Raw genomic sequence first — 17,244 nt, 5'->3', positions numbered from 1 at the left:
TCACATTTACTAAATTAGTTGAATTTTACTTTGGTTCTTCGGTAAAACGCAATATTTATTTTTTCCATCACTACCACTTCATTATTTGTTTTAGTGTGAGAGAGAGATTTTTCATCGTACACGGAGGCACAATGATTGCAAGGGTGGTAGATGTCATTCTTAGAAGATCACCAATAATTCAGGGAGGTCTTGAAATTGAGGTAGAACTGACCGCAGCTGCTAACGAGGAGAATATATCTGTTTTAAAAAAGGAACAAAAACGCCTTTACGAGCACAAATCTTTGACCGACCGGCAGAACTTTGCAATAGTAAGCCACGAGGAGAGTTCTGATGATAACTTCCTTACCAGTCATGTAGTAGCGAGATAATCGCCTTTAACATCTACCCAAGAAAGTGACGGCGACAGAGCTGCTGCTATTACCAAAATAACTAGTCAGAGAGTACCATTACACGCTAGTATTTACTTATCAAAAGTGTCAGTTTAATTTTATTGCTAGACAACCGCCATATGGACTAAACTGTTTATATTTACCCATTCATCGTTTGTAAAATTTTATTTGTATTTGAAATATTTTATTTGTAAACTCAAGTTTGTAATAAATTATAATATATCTATACATGAAATAAAATATATAATTTAATCATGTTTGCTGCAGCGATATCAAGGAGTTGTCGTCGATGGAGGGGTCTAGGTTGACTGGTTGCTTCTTTGCCAATACTCCTGCCTTGATGAATATTACTACTTGTCTCTAGTTTTCGTAATCGGACTAGGTTGTTTTATTCTCAATCTGCAGTAAACACAAAAAAGAAAAAATATTAATAAGTGTTATGGAATTACAAAAACAATAGCTGAAGTGTTTAATGCAAGCGATCAGTTTTTAAACAAAAGAATTAACTAATGCAGTTAATTATGGAAAAACGTATCTGCACTGCAAATCAAATACATACCATAATGTCCAGATCAGAATCGTCCTCAACTTCGATATTAGAGATTTATGGAATTGATTTCAATGTAAAAAGACTAGGAGCGATTTTTTGCGATGACGAAGCCATGCTGAATAACTTGTGAAAACCTTGAATAATTTTGTAAAGTTTGATGCAATGACAATAAAACTCGAAGCCCGGCGATGATTTTAAAGAGGTTTTGGAACTCGGCTACGTTTAGTACTTCCGCCTAGCGGCTATTTTCGCGATGACGCCGTTCTGCATATCTTGTGACAACCTTGAATAATTTTGTAAATAAATGTGATGCATTGGCAATGGTGTTAGCTCAAAGCCTAGGCAATGATTTTAAAAATGTTTTGGAACTCAACTACGTTTAGTATTTATAAAACTAGCCTAGCGACTAGTTTTTAATTTGATGCAGGAGTTATTCTCCCTGGTGATTAAAAATAAACTAATTATTCACGGAATTTAATAATTTGCGGAATTGACTGTTCGCGAAATCGCGAATTTTTATAACCAACGAATATTTTCATCCTGTAGGGTATGGAACTTTTTACGTAGCACATAGCAAACACTTAGCATATATTTTTTACGTTATCTAGAATTTACAATATAGGAGGTATACGCTATAGAAGCGTCTACTGTATGGAGAATTTTGACCTAATAAATAATTGAGTTTGATACCCCTGCTCTAGAATAACAATTCACGTTGACAGTGCATACCATTTCTTGAAGTTGAGATGACAGATGGTAGAACTTCCAACCGCTAGCTTTTTGCTTTATTCCTCTTTGGCTGGTAAGCTCACTGACAACAGGCCGTCTCTCCTCTAAAAACAGCCGCAAAGCATTTACTACCATCATTTACACCAGTAGCTGAAATGACAGGCAAATCATCTAGAGAGAAAGTACCTCATCAATAATTTTACCTGTACAGTTATAACTTGACATACGAGATTAAGCTTATATGCCAAAGTATGACTGTATATCCCGACTTTTATATGACGTAAAGAACCACAATTATCCAACTATATAAATTAAATAGCTCTCAACCGCTCAATAATTCAACTCAACACTAACCCTTGACCTTTACGTCAGCATGACTATGAAAATGAGAGCTGGTGCTATCCCAAGGGCATTCAAATGTCTTCATAAGTAGGTTGTTGTATCTCTTTCTCATCTTCACCCATCTCACTCCTTCTCGGTCAACAAACTCTGTAAAAGTTTAACAGGAAATGGCACAGGTAACACGATCAATGACACTGTTAACGCAAGAAATGACACTGTTAGCATAAGAAATGACACTGTTAGCATAAGAAATGGCAAAACTGTATTTAGGGTTGTACCTTTACTCAAGAATGGTGCATGACACTTGATATTTACACACCTTCTTTAATGGAAGAACTCTTTAGTTCGTCGACGTCGAGCTTGTAATCATCTGTCATGGGTAGGAGTGATATGTCTGCTTTTGTTTCCGTTTCCTCTTCTGTTGAACTGTCATGGCGGTCTTTTAGCTCAGCTGCTGTATTTCTAAAGATTCCAGAGAAGTAAAAATAGTAAAATAAAAATCTATCTGTACAGATTAGCTGTGAACCCTCTGTACAGATTATCTGTGATTCCTCTGTACAGATTACCTGTGACCCCTGTCTTACCATTCACCATGTCTTACTCTGTTGTGTTGTAAGTGCCAAATATGTGGAAATGTGATTACAAGCTCTTAAAAGCTCAAAAACGAAAAGCTGCCGTAGATTGGAATCTCTTTATTTCGATGACGTAACCACGAACTTTGGTTATCGTCTTGTCACGTATGTTCTCACGTGAATTGAAAGGCCAATACAAAGCTCAATATAAAACTTATCGTAGTACTAGTTTATGACAAACACTTCGGGTTTTACCGAAGACTTGTATCAAATATAGATGCTCGCTACTTTACAATTTTGTTTCGGCATTATTCAATCGTCAAGTCATAATCTGATCATGTGACCCAATACTTCGCAAATAATTTTTGCAGCACTTTTCGATTATCACAGGTGACCAACAGGCTCATCATGGTTATCAGACAATGATATGTACTCCTTGGAGCTAAGGTTAAAAAGTTTAACGATTTTTTTACGGTAAGTTATAAGATATCAGTGCTAAAAGTGACAGCATTACAATGACGATAAAACAGACGCGTAAGAACAATAAACATAGTTTTATTGAATGCGTGAAGTATATTTGTGAAAATATTTCGACGAATAAGGTTGCAAGAATGTGTAAACAGAAACCATCTCTCACAACTACATCACATTTGAGCCATTTTGGAAAGGGAATCCAAACTATGGCAGTCTCGCGTGGCTGCGATTTTCTGTTCGTTTTTAAGCTTTTAAGAGCTTGTAATCACCTTTCCACATATTTTGCACCTACAACACAACAGAGTAAGACATGGTGAATCTTTTCATATCAAATAACGGTAATGTGAATTTTGTTGCAAGTCAACCTTTAAGGTAAGTTTAGATTACTTGATGTTGCATTTCTAAACTGAATATAATCAACCTTCCTCAAAATGAACTAATATGGGTGGTGAGTAGTCCAGTTTACACGATTGTCTGGTTTAACCAAGGTGGCTATACATAGGTTTGTATATACAAAAATATCATGAATAAGGCCTATATAAAATGCACAATGTATTGAGTACCTTGTGCAGACTATAATACTAGACTGTACAGTAGACACCACTAAAACACGATCCTTTCCGTCTACGATAATAACGACTATAGGAATTTCATGTTGCATGAGCGGTAAAATACATGTGAATTGCCAGATTCAACCTGTTCCAAGATTTTCCAAACTCCCCTTTGGTCCTTCAAATAGGAAAAACTAAACCTAACTGTTTAATTTAACAACTATACAGAAACAGTGGGTGGTATTATTGGTTTGTATCGGGAGGTTTTCACTTTTTTTCTTATCACTTGAGAAAAAAGTGAAACTTTGCCTACACAAAACCAATAATACAAACTTTCACTTGTTTCAGGGCCCATGATTAAGAGGAGGATTATTCACTACAAACCTTGAAAGTCAATTTAAATCGATTTTTAACTTTTTTATTGACAGCAGGGTCCACACTGCACAGAACAATAATAAAAAACTAGTTGAATGCTCGGGTAATAAAAGTCTGCACAGAAAACCTATTTTTATTTAACATATAACGACGGTTACTCTTATAACTTTCAAACTTCATACCATGAGAAGAGTGTTTTGTGATGTTTAAATAAATTGAGAAAAAAAACCACTGCAAAGGTTTTCAAACTTTGTCAAACAACTGTAACTTTCAAACTTCATATCACGGGGAAAATGTTTTGTGCAGGTCAAATAAATTAGGAAACAAAATAAAACAGCTATAAAAGTGTTTAAATGTAAATGTGAAATAATTAGCAAGTAGGACTAATAGCTAAATTAAAGCACATAAATTACATAATTTTTATTGTATATTTCAATACATCAGAGTCTTGGCTTTTGAATGAGCTATGACATATCTATGAATGACATATATTTATTGCATTTGTTTTACAGATTACAGGATGTTTATGTGGTCCCACCCGCCGAAGCAGCTTTGTCAGTGCGGAAACTGCCATAAATGGGAAACAGAGACTTGAATGTGTGCTGCATAAACCATGATGTTTTGTTTGAGTTTGCTGCAGTAGATGAAATTGTCTTATTGTATGAGCTGAAACTATGTGAATGGCCACGACCTGATATTTTCAATAAAAGCTTTATGCCAAGATGAAAACTTTTTTGCTTGTAAAAATTATATAATAAAAAAATTATATTGTTGAAGATAATGCGAAACATGATTTGCAGAACATTGAATATATCATAGCCCCGTTGACACCTGTGCTAAAATCTTTTCTGATAGATGGATTTGTGAAATGCAATCAGAGCTGCATGGACAGGCACTTTTGCATAGCTCGACCATTTGTTTAGTACTTGAATCAACTAATCAAATGTGACCATTGAATTTTTTCTACACATTAATACCAAAAATGACTCGATAACGTTGACAGTCGACTATACAATGTACATAACTTTTAGGGATGTTTGTTGGTTTCGCCACATATTTTTTTCAAAGACACAGCTTGCTTATTTTACTGACGGTAGTAAGAAATTAGTTTTCGGTGGCAATGATATACAGCCCCACACGCAGGATAGGCGGCAGGCATAATGTGGACGGGACTTTTGGGAGGCTGTATATCGTTAGTGTGGTTAGCGACGGAACTGTGCCGATAGAAAGACCTTATTCTACATAGTTTGCTTGACAGAATTACCGTAGACTGGTAGAATCGGTACTAATTGTTTACACAGCATTTAGAAGAAACTGGTTTGACAAGTTTTTTATTTTCCTTGTTTGAGGCCTTTGAGACATTGGTAATAATGTATCTGTAGCTGGATTCAAAATTTTATTCTAGCCAACACGAACATATACAGTGCACCCTCGAGATACGATTACCTTGATATACGATTTTTTCACCTTACGAAGTCAAACATTGTGATATCTTCCCCTCGCTATACGAATTTTATTTCACCATACGAACTTGAGAAAAGTTTCGCCCGAGTTAAAATTTGGCCGTCGCTGTGCTCATAACACACGTCGAAATAAAAAAGACACCGAAATATAGTTTGCCGAAAACATTCTTAGAACGTTTAGAAGAGACACGATGATCGACTTCTCTCATATCCGCGTGGAAAATTTCGTGTAAAATGCACAAGCGAGATAAGAGCAAATATTCATTTGTAGCGTTATTATAGCTTTTACTATAAACTTTTAAGTCAGCATACGTATATAACTACAAGTATCTACATTCGTTATCTATGGAATCTGAGACCGATACAAACGTTACAAAACGAAGGAAAATTGATTTCTATGTCAACAAAGTTGGATGTCGTAAATAAGAAGAAGGGACCCGTATTATCAACATTGTCAAGGAATATGATCGCAACCAATCAGCATTTGCAATTATTATTAAAACAAGAACTCCATTAAAGCAAACACAAGAAAGAGCTTCCGACTGAAGATTTGAATGAGCTAGGTCATGCACGCGATCAGCATTCAAAAGGAGCAACCATTTAGTAAAGGCGAGGATGTAGAAGATACAGAAAACCCCACATTCGCAGAAATATTTTAAGTGTTTAATTTACTGATGTGGACTGGTACATTAAAACAATGCATGTATAATATATATTATTTATCTCTTGTGTGGCATGTTTTTCATATTTTATTCATTTTATTTGTTTCCTTTTGATTTTATGTTTTATTTTCTTGTTTAACCATGTCTTTGCATATGGGCTTGTTATCTTCTACGTGAATACAATTCATCGTATGTATGTATGTAACTCATTCAACTAGCTACTCAAGATAGTTGACGCATCCACATTACTTTCTGAAACTTGCTAAAGCCCTGTCCCCCCTAGGGTATAAATACGTACAAACTTTGTATGTATGGTTACATTGATTCTTGTGCACATTTCATACCAGACAAACTACTGTACCACATTCTCTGGATCCTTTTACAAGCGCTAGTTAGCAATTTTCTGCATTGCACCATCAATTTTTTCGTAGAAAAGGTAGAAGAATTGGACAGGAATGGACAACTTCTTTTAGCCTGCTAAAAAATTCCAATTCATTACGTTTTAAATTTATTTTCAAGTGTACAGCACCATAATTAGCATTGATACGCTTCTGCCTCATCTCTGCTTTACTCGCTACATGTACCAGCTAAAGCCACGTTACTCCAAAGGTATGTACGTCTGGTATAGAAAATAAAATTTTTCTTTTCAGTAGCCATTAAATGGTCAAGTGTGTGAGGAGCCGCTTTCTATAACTGCATCGCTCGGCCTTATTGATTTAGGTTGAAAAAGGTTTCGACCAGACACACTAAATTTTATAGTGAAAGTGAAAATAGGAACTGCTGAAGGATAAAATTTCCTGATAAAAAAAGTTGATACATACTAAAACTTAGTTTTAAGTGTAGGTTTAGCAAGCTAAACTTACTTGAAGTGAATTCAAAGTTTGTTATGCGTACCTTTTGAAGGCAAGAACTCCTTACCGTACGTACTGCATTTGGTACACACATTATAATTTTGCGTTTTATTGCAGATCATAACCATTAAAATACACTAAATACAATACAGTTACTGTAGGTAACTATAATTACTAAAGTTAACATACTATTTTGTTGCTAATTGTCAATATGTACACATTTTTATAAAAAATTGACGATTTTTACCAGGGGTGTTTGCAGTGTTTAATTACAATGGTCTCTATACCCCGATCTACGAATTTTTCACCATGCGATGCCAATCCTGGAACGAATTAACATCGTATCTCGAGGGTGCACTGTACAAGATAAAATATATGCCAATAGAGCCACGTAGGACTAGACTTTTATCGCAAAAGCCGATGTGAATACGAGAGATAGAGACAGGTTGTATCACGCGTTACATCATTTTGGGCAAGTCTGGGCATGTTTTTTTGGCCCAAGCGTCTTTACCGTGATCAAATTTTTTCGATTTTAATCCTCAAATATCTTGACAATGTGATCGCCTAACCCAACAAACAACATATCAACTGATAGACAAAGAAAAATACTTTCTTTTACAACCAACTCAAATTTGACGCAACCACATCTTTAAGAGTTTCAATTATTGTCATTTAGCGTATAAAAATCGGAAAAGAATGAATAAAGTATATGTAGTAAGGGCTTTGAATCATAAGAGCCTTCATGGACTGGTGGTTAAACAATTGGGTTGCGAACCTGCGGTTGCAATAAGTTGTGAGTTCAAATCTAGCAAGATGCGAGATTTCAGTTCCAAGATTTGAATAGCTATAGCCGCTGAGATATTCATACAGACAGTACCGTATTGTCCTATTAGGAGACTCCGGAACCATCCGGAGCACTTTTCTTCTGTCAAAATCTCGGAAATTGCGAAATCGGCATAGCGTACATCGCGGAAGTCATTACGTGACAATAAAATTCACAGGCCCGTATTCCCTGAGGCGGCTGGGCAGCTGAGTAGCCCCGACCTTTTAGTGATCTTCGGCGGCTAATTAGTAAGAATTTCAGTCTAAGCTCATTCACTTGGAATTTCCAACAACTAATTACCTAGCGCTCTAGCGCAGCGTTGCGCTCTAGCAACTGGTGATGAAGTGGAGAGGCTCACTAATCTAGTATTGGTTTTGCCTGCCACCAATGCAGTAGGCGAGAGATACTTTTCTGCATTGAAGCGAATCCAAAGATTGATGAGGAACACCATGGGCAGGCTGTCTAAATAATCATCTAATGTTACTCATATATAAAAATGATGAAATAGATACAGAATCAGTTGAAAAGTATTTCTGCCATGGACCCATTGAAAGAAGAAGAGCTTTTTAAAAGACAAGTGTCAAGCTACAACAATCAATCTTCTATGTACATGTACGTTTGTGTTTGCAGGCCAAGTTTGTTGCTCATTGTATTCCTAGGTGGCCATAATTTAAACGGCGTAAGTTTTAAGCAGGCGAAGTAATTTATTTGTTGTCTTTTCCTGGTGCATGTAATATATTATTTAAACATATTTATGTAACTGAAACAGGTGCTCTTAAATTTAAATTTTAAAAGACAAGTGTCAAGCTATAACAATTAATCTTCTATGTACACATGTACATGTATGCATATTTAGGAATATAAATGTAAATCTACTATATAAACGGCAATCGTTGTGTGTGTGTGTCCGCCTTATAGAGTACCGTACTTTTCCGACTATTAGCCGCTACTAGGTATCTAGGGCGCGTTAACGGGATTCTCCGGTTATTGCGCCTCATAACCTATTCATCGTTTGCCGTTTTCACCCCAAAATGACGTAATAATGACAACTCTACGGCTTTCTTTTAGCTACATGACACGCGATGCTTTTTTGTCCTCGACGTATTAGGGCTAATTTGTTTTCGGCAAAACGATATTGACAATAGACTCTCTCGATATTAGAAATTGGCGACTAAATTTTATTAATTCTATGAAACACGATGCCGTTTTTGTGAACCTCTATTTTTGGCTTTTCTTAAGGTTCAATTGCTAAATCGCTGTTAAGGTCACTACTTTTCACGCGGACAATAATGTATTATCTCGAGTAGGAGTAACATCTATATTCTCTCACCTTCGATCAGACAAAGACACTACAATAATTTACTTTTACATAACATATCGTTGTAGCAGTATCGTCGTATTCAGAGTTTTGGTGGATATCTGTTGGTGGAACAGTAACTTTTTTATACACACTTATGCAAGAATTGTTATTATTAATTCAACATATTCACGAATGTTATTTTGTTTTCTCAGTTTGTATTAATTGTATCATTACCGAATCATCTCATATTGTAATCGTAGCAAAACAGACTCGATTTAGCTACTACTTGCTAATTATTTCACTGTTACATCTAAACCCTTTATAGTCGTTTTATTTTTAAAGATTATTTGACCTGCACGAAACCTTTTTTGTCATTATATGAAGTTTAAAAGTAGTTTGACAAAGTAAATTTGAAACCCTTCACAGTTGTTTTAGGTAAAATGGCAAATGTTGTTATATGTTAAATACAAATCAATTTTCTGTTCAGTGTTTTTTTTATTACCCGGGCAACGCTGGGTTGTACAGCTAGATGTATTAGCTTACACACCTTTCCTGTTAAATCTAACCAGTTGGTTTTTCGTAATTATTTTCACATTTTACAACAAACATTTGTAAGATTGCTGTAAGATTTATCGTGTAAGATTGCAAGTGTCAGTTATTCTCCACTATCTTATATTTACATACATTTACATATATAGTAGATATTTAAATTCTCTTATCTCCACTACTTAATAACGTTGGATTTGCCACTGTTCGTGATAGTGGGTCATGTTCATTTCCTTCAGCAGCCGAGTTACTAATTTTTTTCCAGCTACGAGTAGGCCTACTGTAACTTACTATTACAGAACCTTCACGAGTACTCCGAGCGTTGTGATATGCTATTGTGAAAAGAGAGCAGCTGCTATCGACTTACTGTCACCCTGCATCAGCCATGACCAGCTATACGTCGCCTGCTCAAAAGTAGGCACACGCCGAAAACTGTTTCTTAATATGTCCGACAGAAAAACAAAAAATGTTGTCTATCAGCATGTGTTGCGTTGAACTAAGGGAGAGAGAGAGGGAGAGAAAGAGAGAGAGAGGGAGAGCGAGGAGGGGAGGGGGGGAGAGAGAGGGGGGAGAGGGAGAGAAGGAGAGGGGGGGGGGAGAGAGAGAGAGGGAGAGAGAAAGAGGGAGAGAGAGAGGGAGAGAGGGGAGGGAGAGACGGAGAGGAGAGAGAGAGGGGGGAGAGGGAGGGGGGAGAGAGAGAGGGGAGAGAGAGAGAGGGAGAGAGAGGGGAGAGACGGAGAGAGGGAGAGAGAGGGGGAAGAGGGAGGGAGAGAGGGGAGAGACGGAGAGAGGGGAAAGAGGGAGAGAAGGAGAGAGAGAGGGAGAGCGAGGAGGAGAGAGGGGGGAGAGAGAGAGGGAGAGAGAGAGAGAGAGGAGAGAGAGGGAGAAGGAGAGAGGGGAAAGAGGGAGAGATGGAGATGTAACTGTATATTTGGAGTTGTTTTACAGTATGAAAGACAACTCTCAATAAACCTTATGCTGCGCGTGAATCTATTTCTGTAGACGGGTAATGCAACTAGTATACATATATATGGTTACAACACAAAACCATATAATTCTGTAGCTAGCTCTCTTTGCAAGACTTGAAATGACTCAACTTGGGAGCACCTGGATATCAACCTTAAAGGTTGACTTGCAACAAAATTCACGTTACAGTTATTTGATACGAAAAGATTCACCATGTCTTACTCTGTTGTGCTGTATGTACAAAATATGTGGAAATGTGATTACAAGCTCTTAAAAGCTCAAAAACGAAAAAAAAATCGCAGCCACACGAGACCGCCATAGTTTGAATTCCCTTTCCAAAATGGCTCAAATGTAACGTAGTTGTGGTAGATAGTTTCTGTTTACACTTTCATGCAACCTTATTCGTCAAAATATTTTCAAAAATATACTTCACGCATTCAATAAAACCATGTCTATTGTTCTTATGAGTTTGTTTTATCATCGTTGTAATGCTGTCACTTTTAGCAGTGATAACTTATAACTTACCGTAAAAATTCGTTTAATTTTATAGCCTTAGCTCGAAGGAGTACACATCATTGTCTGATAATCATGACGAGCCTGTTGGTCACTTGTGATAATCGAAAAATGCTGCAGAAATATATTTGTGAAGTATTGGGTCACATGATCAGATTACGACTTGCTAATTAGACTAAACCGAAACAAAACTGTAAAGTAGCGAGCATCTATATTTGATATGTGGTCTTCAGTAAACCCGAAGTGTTTGTCACAAACTAGTACTACGATACGTTTATATTGAGCTTTTTATTGGCCTTTCAATTCACGTAAGAACATCATGTGACAAGACAATAACAAACTGTAAAACAAACTTGACTACGTCAGAGAAATAAAGAGATTCCAATCTACGGCGGCTTTTCGTTTTTGAGCTTTTAAGAGCTTGTAATCACTTTTCCACATATTTGGAACCTACAACACAAGTAAGACATGGTGAATCTTTTGATACCAAATAACTGTAATGTGAATTTTGTCGCAAGTCAACTGTTAAATAATACAAGATACACTTTAAAATGCTCTAAATTTGCTCTTAACTCTCAAAATTTTATTGGGGGAGGGCCCCTGAACCCGCCTTCTCTGGGAGGGCGCTTCTGCTTCCCTCCCAGACCCTCCCTGCACGGCCAAGTCGGTCCTCGGCAACTACTAACAGACAGTCTCCTGACCACTTTTTCTTTGGACAATACAGCCCTGCATACAGACAAAGACAGATGATAAGCTGTGAGAAATATATATAATAAAAATATTGTACATCTCTACAATAAAGGAAAACAAAAATGTATCTATACTATAATAAGAACGGTGTCTGTCTGTCCACCGCCCGGGTTAGAGGTTAGGATAAAATATAGCAATGAGACTCCAACTCGAAGCATTCTGCTTGGTATACCGACACTCGAACACCCGCACTAATCAACAACCTAGAGGTATTTCTAAACAATTGTCCAGCTCAGCGCTTTTTGGTACACCTGACAATCTCTCACAACACTCCAACCTGCCAGGGTACTAGTATTTATATGTAATATAGATGCCCCTGTACACCGTTCTTGTGTCCAAGAGCGGCAAAAAGGAAAGGGATATTTTTAAGGCAAACTATGGGATTCTCGTTATTCAAATTGAATTTGAGAACTTGCACCAACTTGATGCTCTACATTGTATGGAATGTATTATGTAATATAAAGAATGTATTATGTAATATATGGAATGTATTACGTAATATATAGAATGTATTACGTAATATATGGAATGTATTACGTAATATATGGAATGTATTATGTAATATATGGAATGTATTATGTAATATATGGAATGTATTATGTAATATATGGAATGTATTATGTAATATATAGAATGTGGTATGTAATATATGGAATGTGTTATGTAATATATGGAATGTATTATGTAATATACTAAATGTATCATGTAATTTACGAAATTTATTATGTAATATATGGAATGTATTATGTAATATATGAAATGTATTATGTAATATATGGAATGTGTTATGTAATATATGGAATGTATTATGTAATATACTAAATGTATCATGTAATATATGGAATGTATTATGTAATATCTGGAATGTGTTATGTAATATATGGAATGCATTAGGTAATATACGAAATGTATTATGTAATATACGAAATGTATCATGTAATATACGAAATGTATCATGTAATATACGAAATTTATTATGTAATATATGGAATCTGTTATGTAATATAAGGAATTTATTATGTAGCATATGGAATGTATTATGTAATATATGGAAAGTATTATGTAATATATGGAATGTATTATGTAATATATGATATGTATTATGTAATATATGGAATGGATTATGTGATATATAGAATGTATTATGTGATATATGGAATGTATTATATATATGAAATGTATTATGTGATATATAGAATGTATTATGTGATATATAGAATGTATTAAGTAATATATGGAATGTATTATGTAATATATGGAATGTATTTTGTGATATATGGAATGTATTATATGATATATGGAATGTATTATGTGATATATACAATGTATTAAGTAATATATGGAATGTATTATATAATACGAAGCAAAAACTTAAAAAAACTCTTTGCATTATGTGGAACTCATGTAAAAGGAGGTTTGTGTTATATGGGCATCTACCCAATACACATCAAAGTATTTAGTCTGTGAGAAAGAAACTACTGCTTCAATACAAAAATGGGAATAATTATTTACCTTATGGAAGTGGCCTGTGGTGATACATTGAAAATTACAGGTCTGAATTATGCGTAAACACAGAAATATTTACTCAAAACGCAGACCACTAGGGTGTAAATTTGTGGTTGTGACAATTTGCATGAGCAATACATTGCATACAATTTTGCAAAACATTTTAAATATTGCAACGAATGTTAGACAACCTCTGTAATGGCAACAAAATGGTTGCAGAAATTACATTCATGCAAAGGATTACAACTGCTTTGTTTTACTGAATATTGGATAAGTTACTGTTTCAATCAAATTCAAACTTGTGATTCGCTTTTTTACATATTTACAAATCCTATAAAATTATATTTCATTGTCATGAAAGCCGAATAGCACCAAGGATATGATTGAAAAACACATTTCACTCATGCAAGTAATTTATGGAACAGCCTCAAATAGACGAGTGTTCCTATATTTGATAATTCTTTATACTTTTACTAAAAATCATTACCAACCGATTACCAATTATATGAGCATATCACACATTATCCTACATATTGAGTGCAGCTGCTATGCAAAATTTGTCCGCTTTGGCCAACATCCTGATTAACAAGTTCCGTCTTAACGAGAGTCATCTGTACTGTGGCTTGACACGTTAAAATGTTTTAAACTGGTATAAAATATACTTTAGGAGCAATTTTTCTGAAACTATAACAGGTTTGAAGCAATAACTGCAAATATTACCTAGTGTTCAAAAGCAATTTCTAAACACTACTTCATGAAACTCGAGACAAAATTTGGGAAATAATTCAGAAAAATTAGCAAATTAAGCTGGTAAATGGTAAACTAGTGACTCACAGCAGCTGCTTGCGAGGCTTCTTACGGGGAGATACATCAACAGCTTGAACGTCTCTCTCTCCATTCTCTATCGCTTCGACGGGTTCAGGTTTGATGGTGGGACGAACAGGTGACTCAGAGCTCATAGCTGTGTCTGTTGATGATTGACTTGCAGTGTCTTTCTCAACTGGCCTGCAACAGTCATCACTGACATGAACTTTCAGCTGTTTCTCAACCGGCCTGCAACAGTCATCACTGACATTACATACTTCCAGCTGTTTCTCAACTGGCCTGCAACAGTCATCACTGACATTACATACTTCCAGCTGTTTCTTAACTGGCCTGCAACAGTCATCACTGACATTACATACTTCCAGCTGTTTCTCAACTGGCCTGCAACAGTCATCACTGACATTACATACTTCCAGCTGTTTCTCAACTGGCCTGCAACAGTCAACACTGACATTACATACTTTCAACTGTTTCTCAACTGGCCTGCAACAGTCATCACTGACATTACATACTGCCAACTTTTTCTCAACCGGCCTGCAACAGTCATCACTGACATTACATACTTCCAGCTGTTTCTCAACCGGCCTGCAACAGTCAACACTGACATTACATACTTCCAACTGTTTCTCAACTGGCCTGCAACAGTCATCACTGACATTACATACTTCCAGCTGTTTCTCAACTGGCCTGCAACAGTCATCACTGACATTACATACTTCCAACTGTTTCTCAACTGGCCTGCAACAGTCATCACTGACATTACATACTTCCAGCTGTTTCTCAACTGGCCTGCAACAGTCATCACTGACATGAACTTCCAGCTGTTTCTCAACCGGCCTGCAACAGTCAACACTGACGTTACATACTTCCAACTGTTTCTCAACTGGCCTGCAACAGTCATCACTGACATTACATACTTCCAACTGTTTCTCAACTGGCCTGCAACAGTCATCACTGACATTACATACTTCCAACTGTTTCTCAACTGGCCTGCAACAGTCATCACTGACATTACATATTTCCAAAAGTTTCTCAACTGGCCCGCAACAGTCATCACTGACATTAACTTCCAACTGTTTCTCAACTGGCCTGCAACAGTCATCACTGACATTACATACTTCCGGCAGTTTCTACCGTCACTTACGATAATCACAAACATTGCACAAAATTTCTCGAGTTTGAGGAACGAAATTTTTTAGTAGATTCAAAACATTTGAATAAGGAACCTAATTTTTATTTGGAAGAATTTATAGCTTATGGTTTTGGCCAATGGTTAATATTTAAAAAAGCCACTACTATAACATAAACATATTTGAGTTTGAGGAACGAAATTTTTTAGTAGATTCAAAACATTTGAATAAGGAACCTAATTTTTATTTGGAAGAATTTATAGCTTATGGTTTTGGCCAATGGTTAATATTTAAAAAAGCCACTACTATAACATAAACATATTACATAAATTCCAGCTAATGCAAAGAATTTCTAGAAAGCGTTTCCTTCACATTACATAAAAAATGTCGTAGAAAATAAAGAGATCTTGCGGTACAAGCTGTCAGATTTGAATAACGAGAGTCTCATAGCTACCCTTTGAAAATATCTTTTTCTCTCCTGCCACATTTGAGATAAATAAAACGATGCGTAGGAGTCTATTTATTATATATACTAGTATTCTGACAATCTAGTTCAGGTTTGTCGACAAAGCACAGAAAATATGCTGTGGCACAATAATTTTAAAATACTTCAAGGCGATCTATTAGTTCAGACGATCTATTAGTTCAGGCGATCTATTAGTTCAGGCATTGGGGTGTCGATATACCAAGCTGAATGTAAGGAGTTTTTACGCTAACCTCGAACCATGGCGACGGATAGATGGTCAGACAGACAGACGCTGCTCCTTATACATCTAGTAAAGCTAGCCTTTTGTTTTACCTTATTTTAGACATAAAATATTTTGCAATACTTTTTTTCAGATTAGATAATGGCTGTCTAGAAAAATAATAAGAACTGATATAAATTGACATTGAAGGTGTGTGTACCTCCAACTTATTGTAAGATTACCGTAATCACAAACCGTAAACCGAGAGAAATTGATAATAAAAAGTGATAAACTGGTCGATACAAACCAATAATACTACAGCTACTGTAGTCTTTAAATGAAAAAAGTAAAGTCTAGTTTTTCCTTTTGAAAGGAGAAAGTAGTGAGTTTGGGATGATCATTGAAAGGACACAATTTACACATAATTTCCTGTTCGTATAACGTAAAATGCCTATAAACGTTCTTGGAATAGATTATTTATGTTGTAAGAGAGTCTACTGTATTTGGAGCATTAAACAGCGATACAACAAAATGATCGTTTTTTTACACCAATACAACGCATACAAAGCTGACACACCACAACACTCCCGGCGAATGCTGTTGAGAATGGTATACCTGATGAGTGTGACAACACACCGGGTTATCACACCGTTAAAGTTAGACAGACCTTGTACAGATGGCTTGTACAATAACAACACTTACACATTGCTTATTTGGTGTTTGGCAGGGCTGAGGGGCTGAGAGTTTAATGCCCTTTCACTGTATCCTGCCAATCTATCGCCAGGTAGTTTCTTAACCACTACCGCATTAGAACTGCAACAAAATAACCCAACAAATGAATATGTCTACTACACCTGTACATTACAACAGCACTTAGAGCAGGGGTTTTCAACAAGGAGAGAATTCCCCAATTAGAGGAATTTTAAACATATGGGGGAACAGAGAGGTGTCTGACTTCTTAGATTTTTTGTTTTTATCCTGTCATGAAAGTTCGAGTGCCTTCCTTCAACAAATTCCACTTTCCGTTATAAGTAATGCTAGTCAACTGCATTAAGTCTAAAGCTTGTGATCAATTGATGGTACAAGATGCATCATGCCCTGTCCAAAACAAAGCCTCCCATTGAAGTACTGTGCCTGAATGACTAGCAACAGAAATCTCAATAATTATGGTGCATTTACACCGATTTTGGTGGCCGATTTTGTCGTGAACAGACAAATTTGATGAGTCGGTGTCGGTAGGT

General features: G+C 36.1%; 1 protein-coding gene across 1 annotated transcript in view; it reads right to left on the bottom strand.

Moving 5' to 3' along the window:
- The window catches only part of LOC137405910 (histone deacetylase complex subunit SAP130-like), a 37,517-nt gene that overhangs the window by 10,759 nt on the left and 9,514 nt on the right, over window positions 1–17,244 (bottom strand). The window contains exons 11-15 of the mRNA XM_068092374.1: window positions 16,706–16,816; window positions 14,197–14,367; window positions 2,330–2,472; window positions 2,023–2,157; window positions 1,669–1,772 (exon numbers count right to left, since the gene is read on the bottom strand). Of these exons, the coding sequence (XP_067948475.1) occupies window positions 1,669–1,772; window positions 2,023–2,157; window positions 2,330–2,472; window positions 14,197–14,367; window positions 16,706–16,816 (664 nt within the window). The remainder of the gene's footprint in view (window positions 1–1,668; window positions 1,773–2,022; window positions 2,158–2,329; window positions 2,473–14,196; window positions 14,368–16,705; window positions 16,817–17,244) is intronic.

The sequence above is a fragment of the Watersipora subatra genome, chromosome 10, assembly GCF_963576615.1.
Source record: "Watersipora subatra chromosome 10, tzWatSuba1.1, whole genome shotgun sequence".
In the NCBI taxonomy this organism is placed as follows: Eukaryota; Metazoa; Bryozoa; class Gymnolaemata; order Cheilostomatida; family Watersiporidae; genus Watersipora; species Watersipora subatra.
The sequence above is the reverse complement of the archived record's forward strand: the minus strand, read 5'-3'. Positions and strand labels throughout refer to the sequence as shown.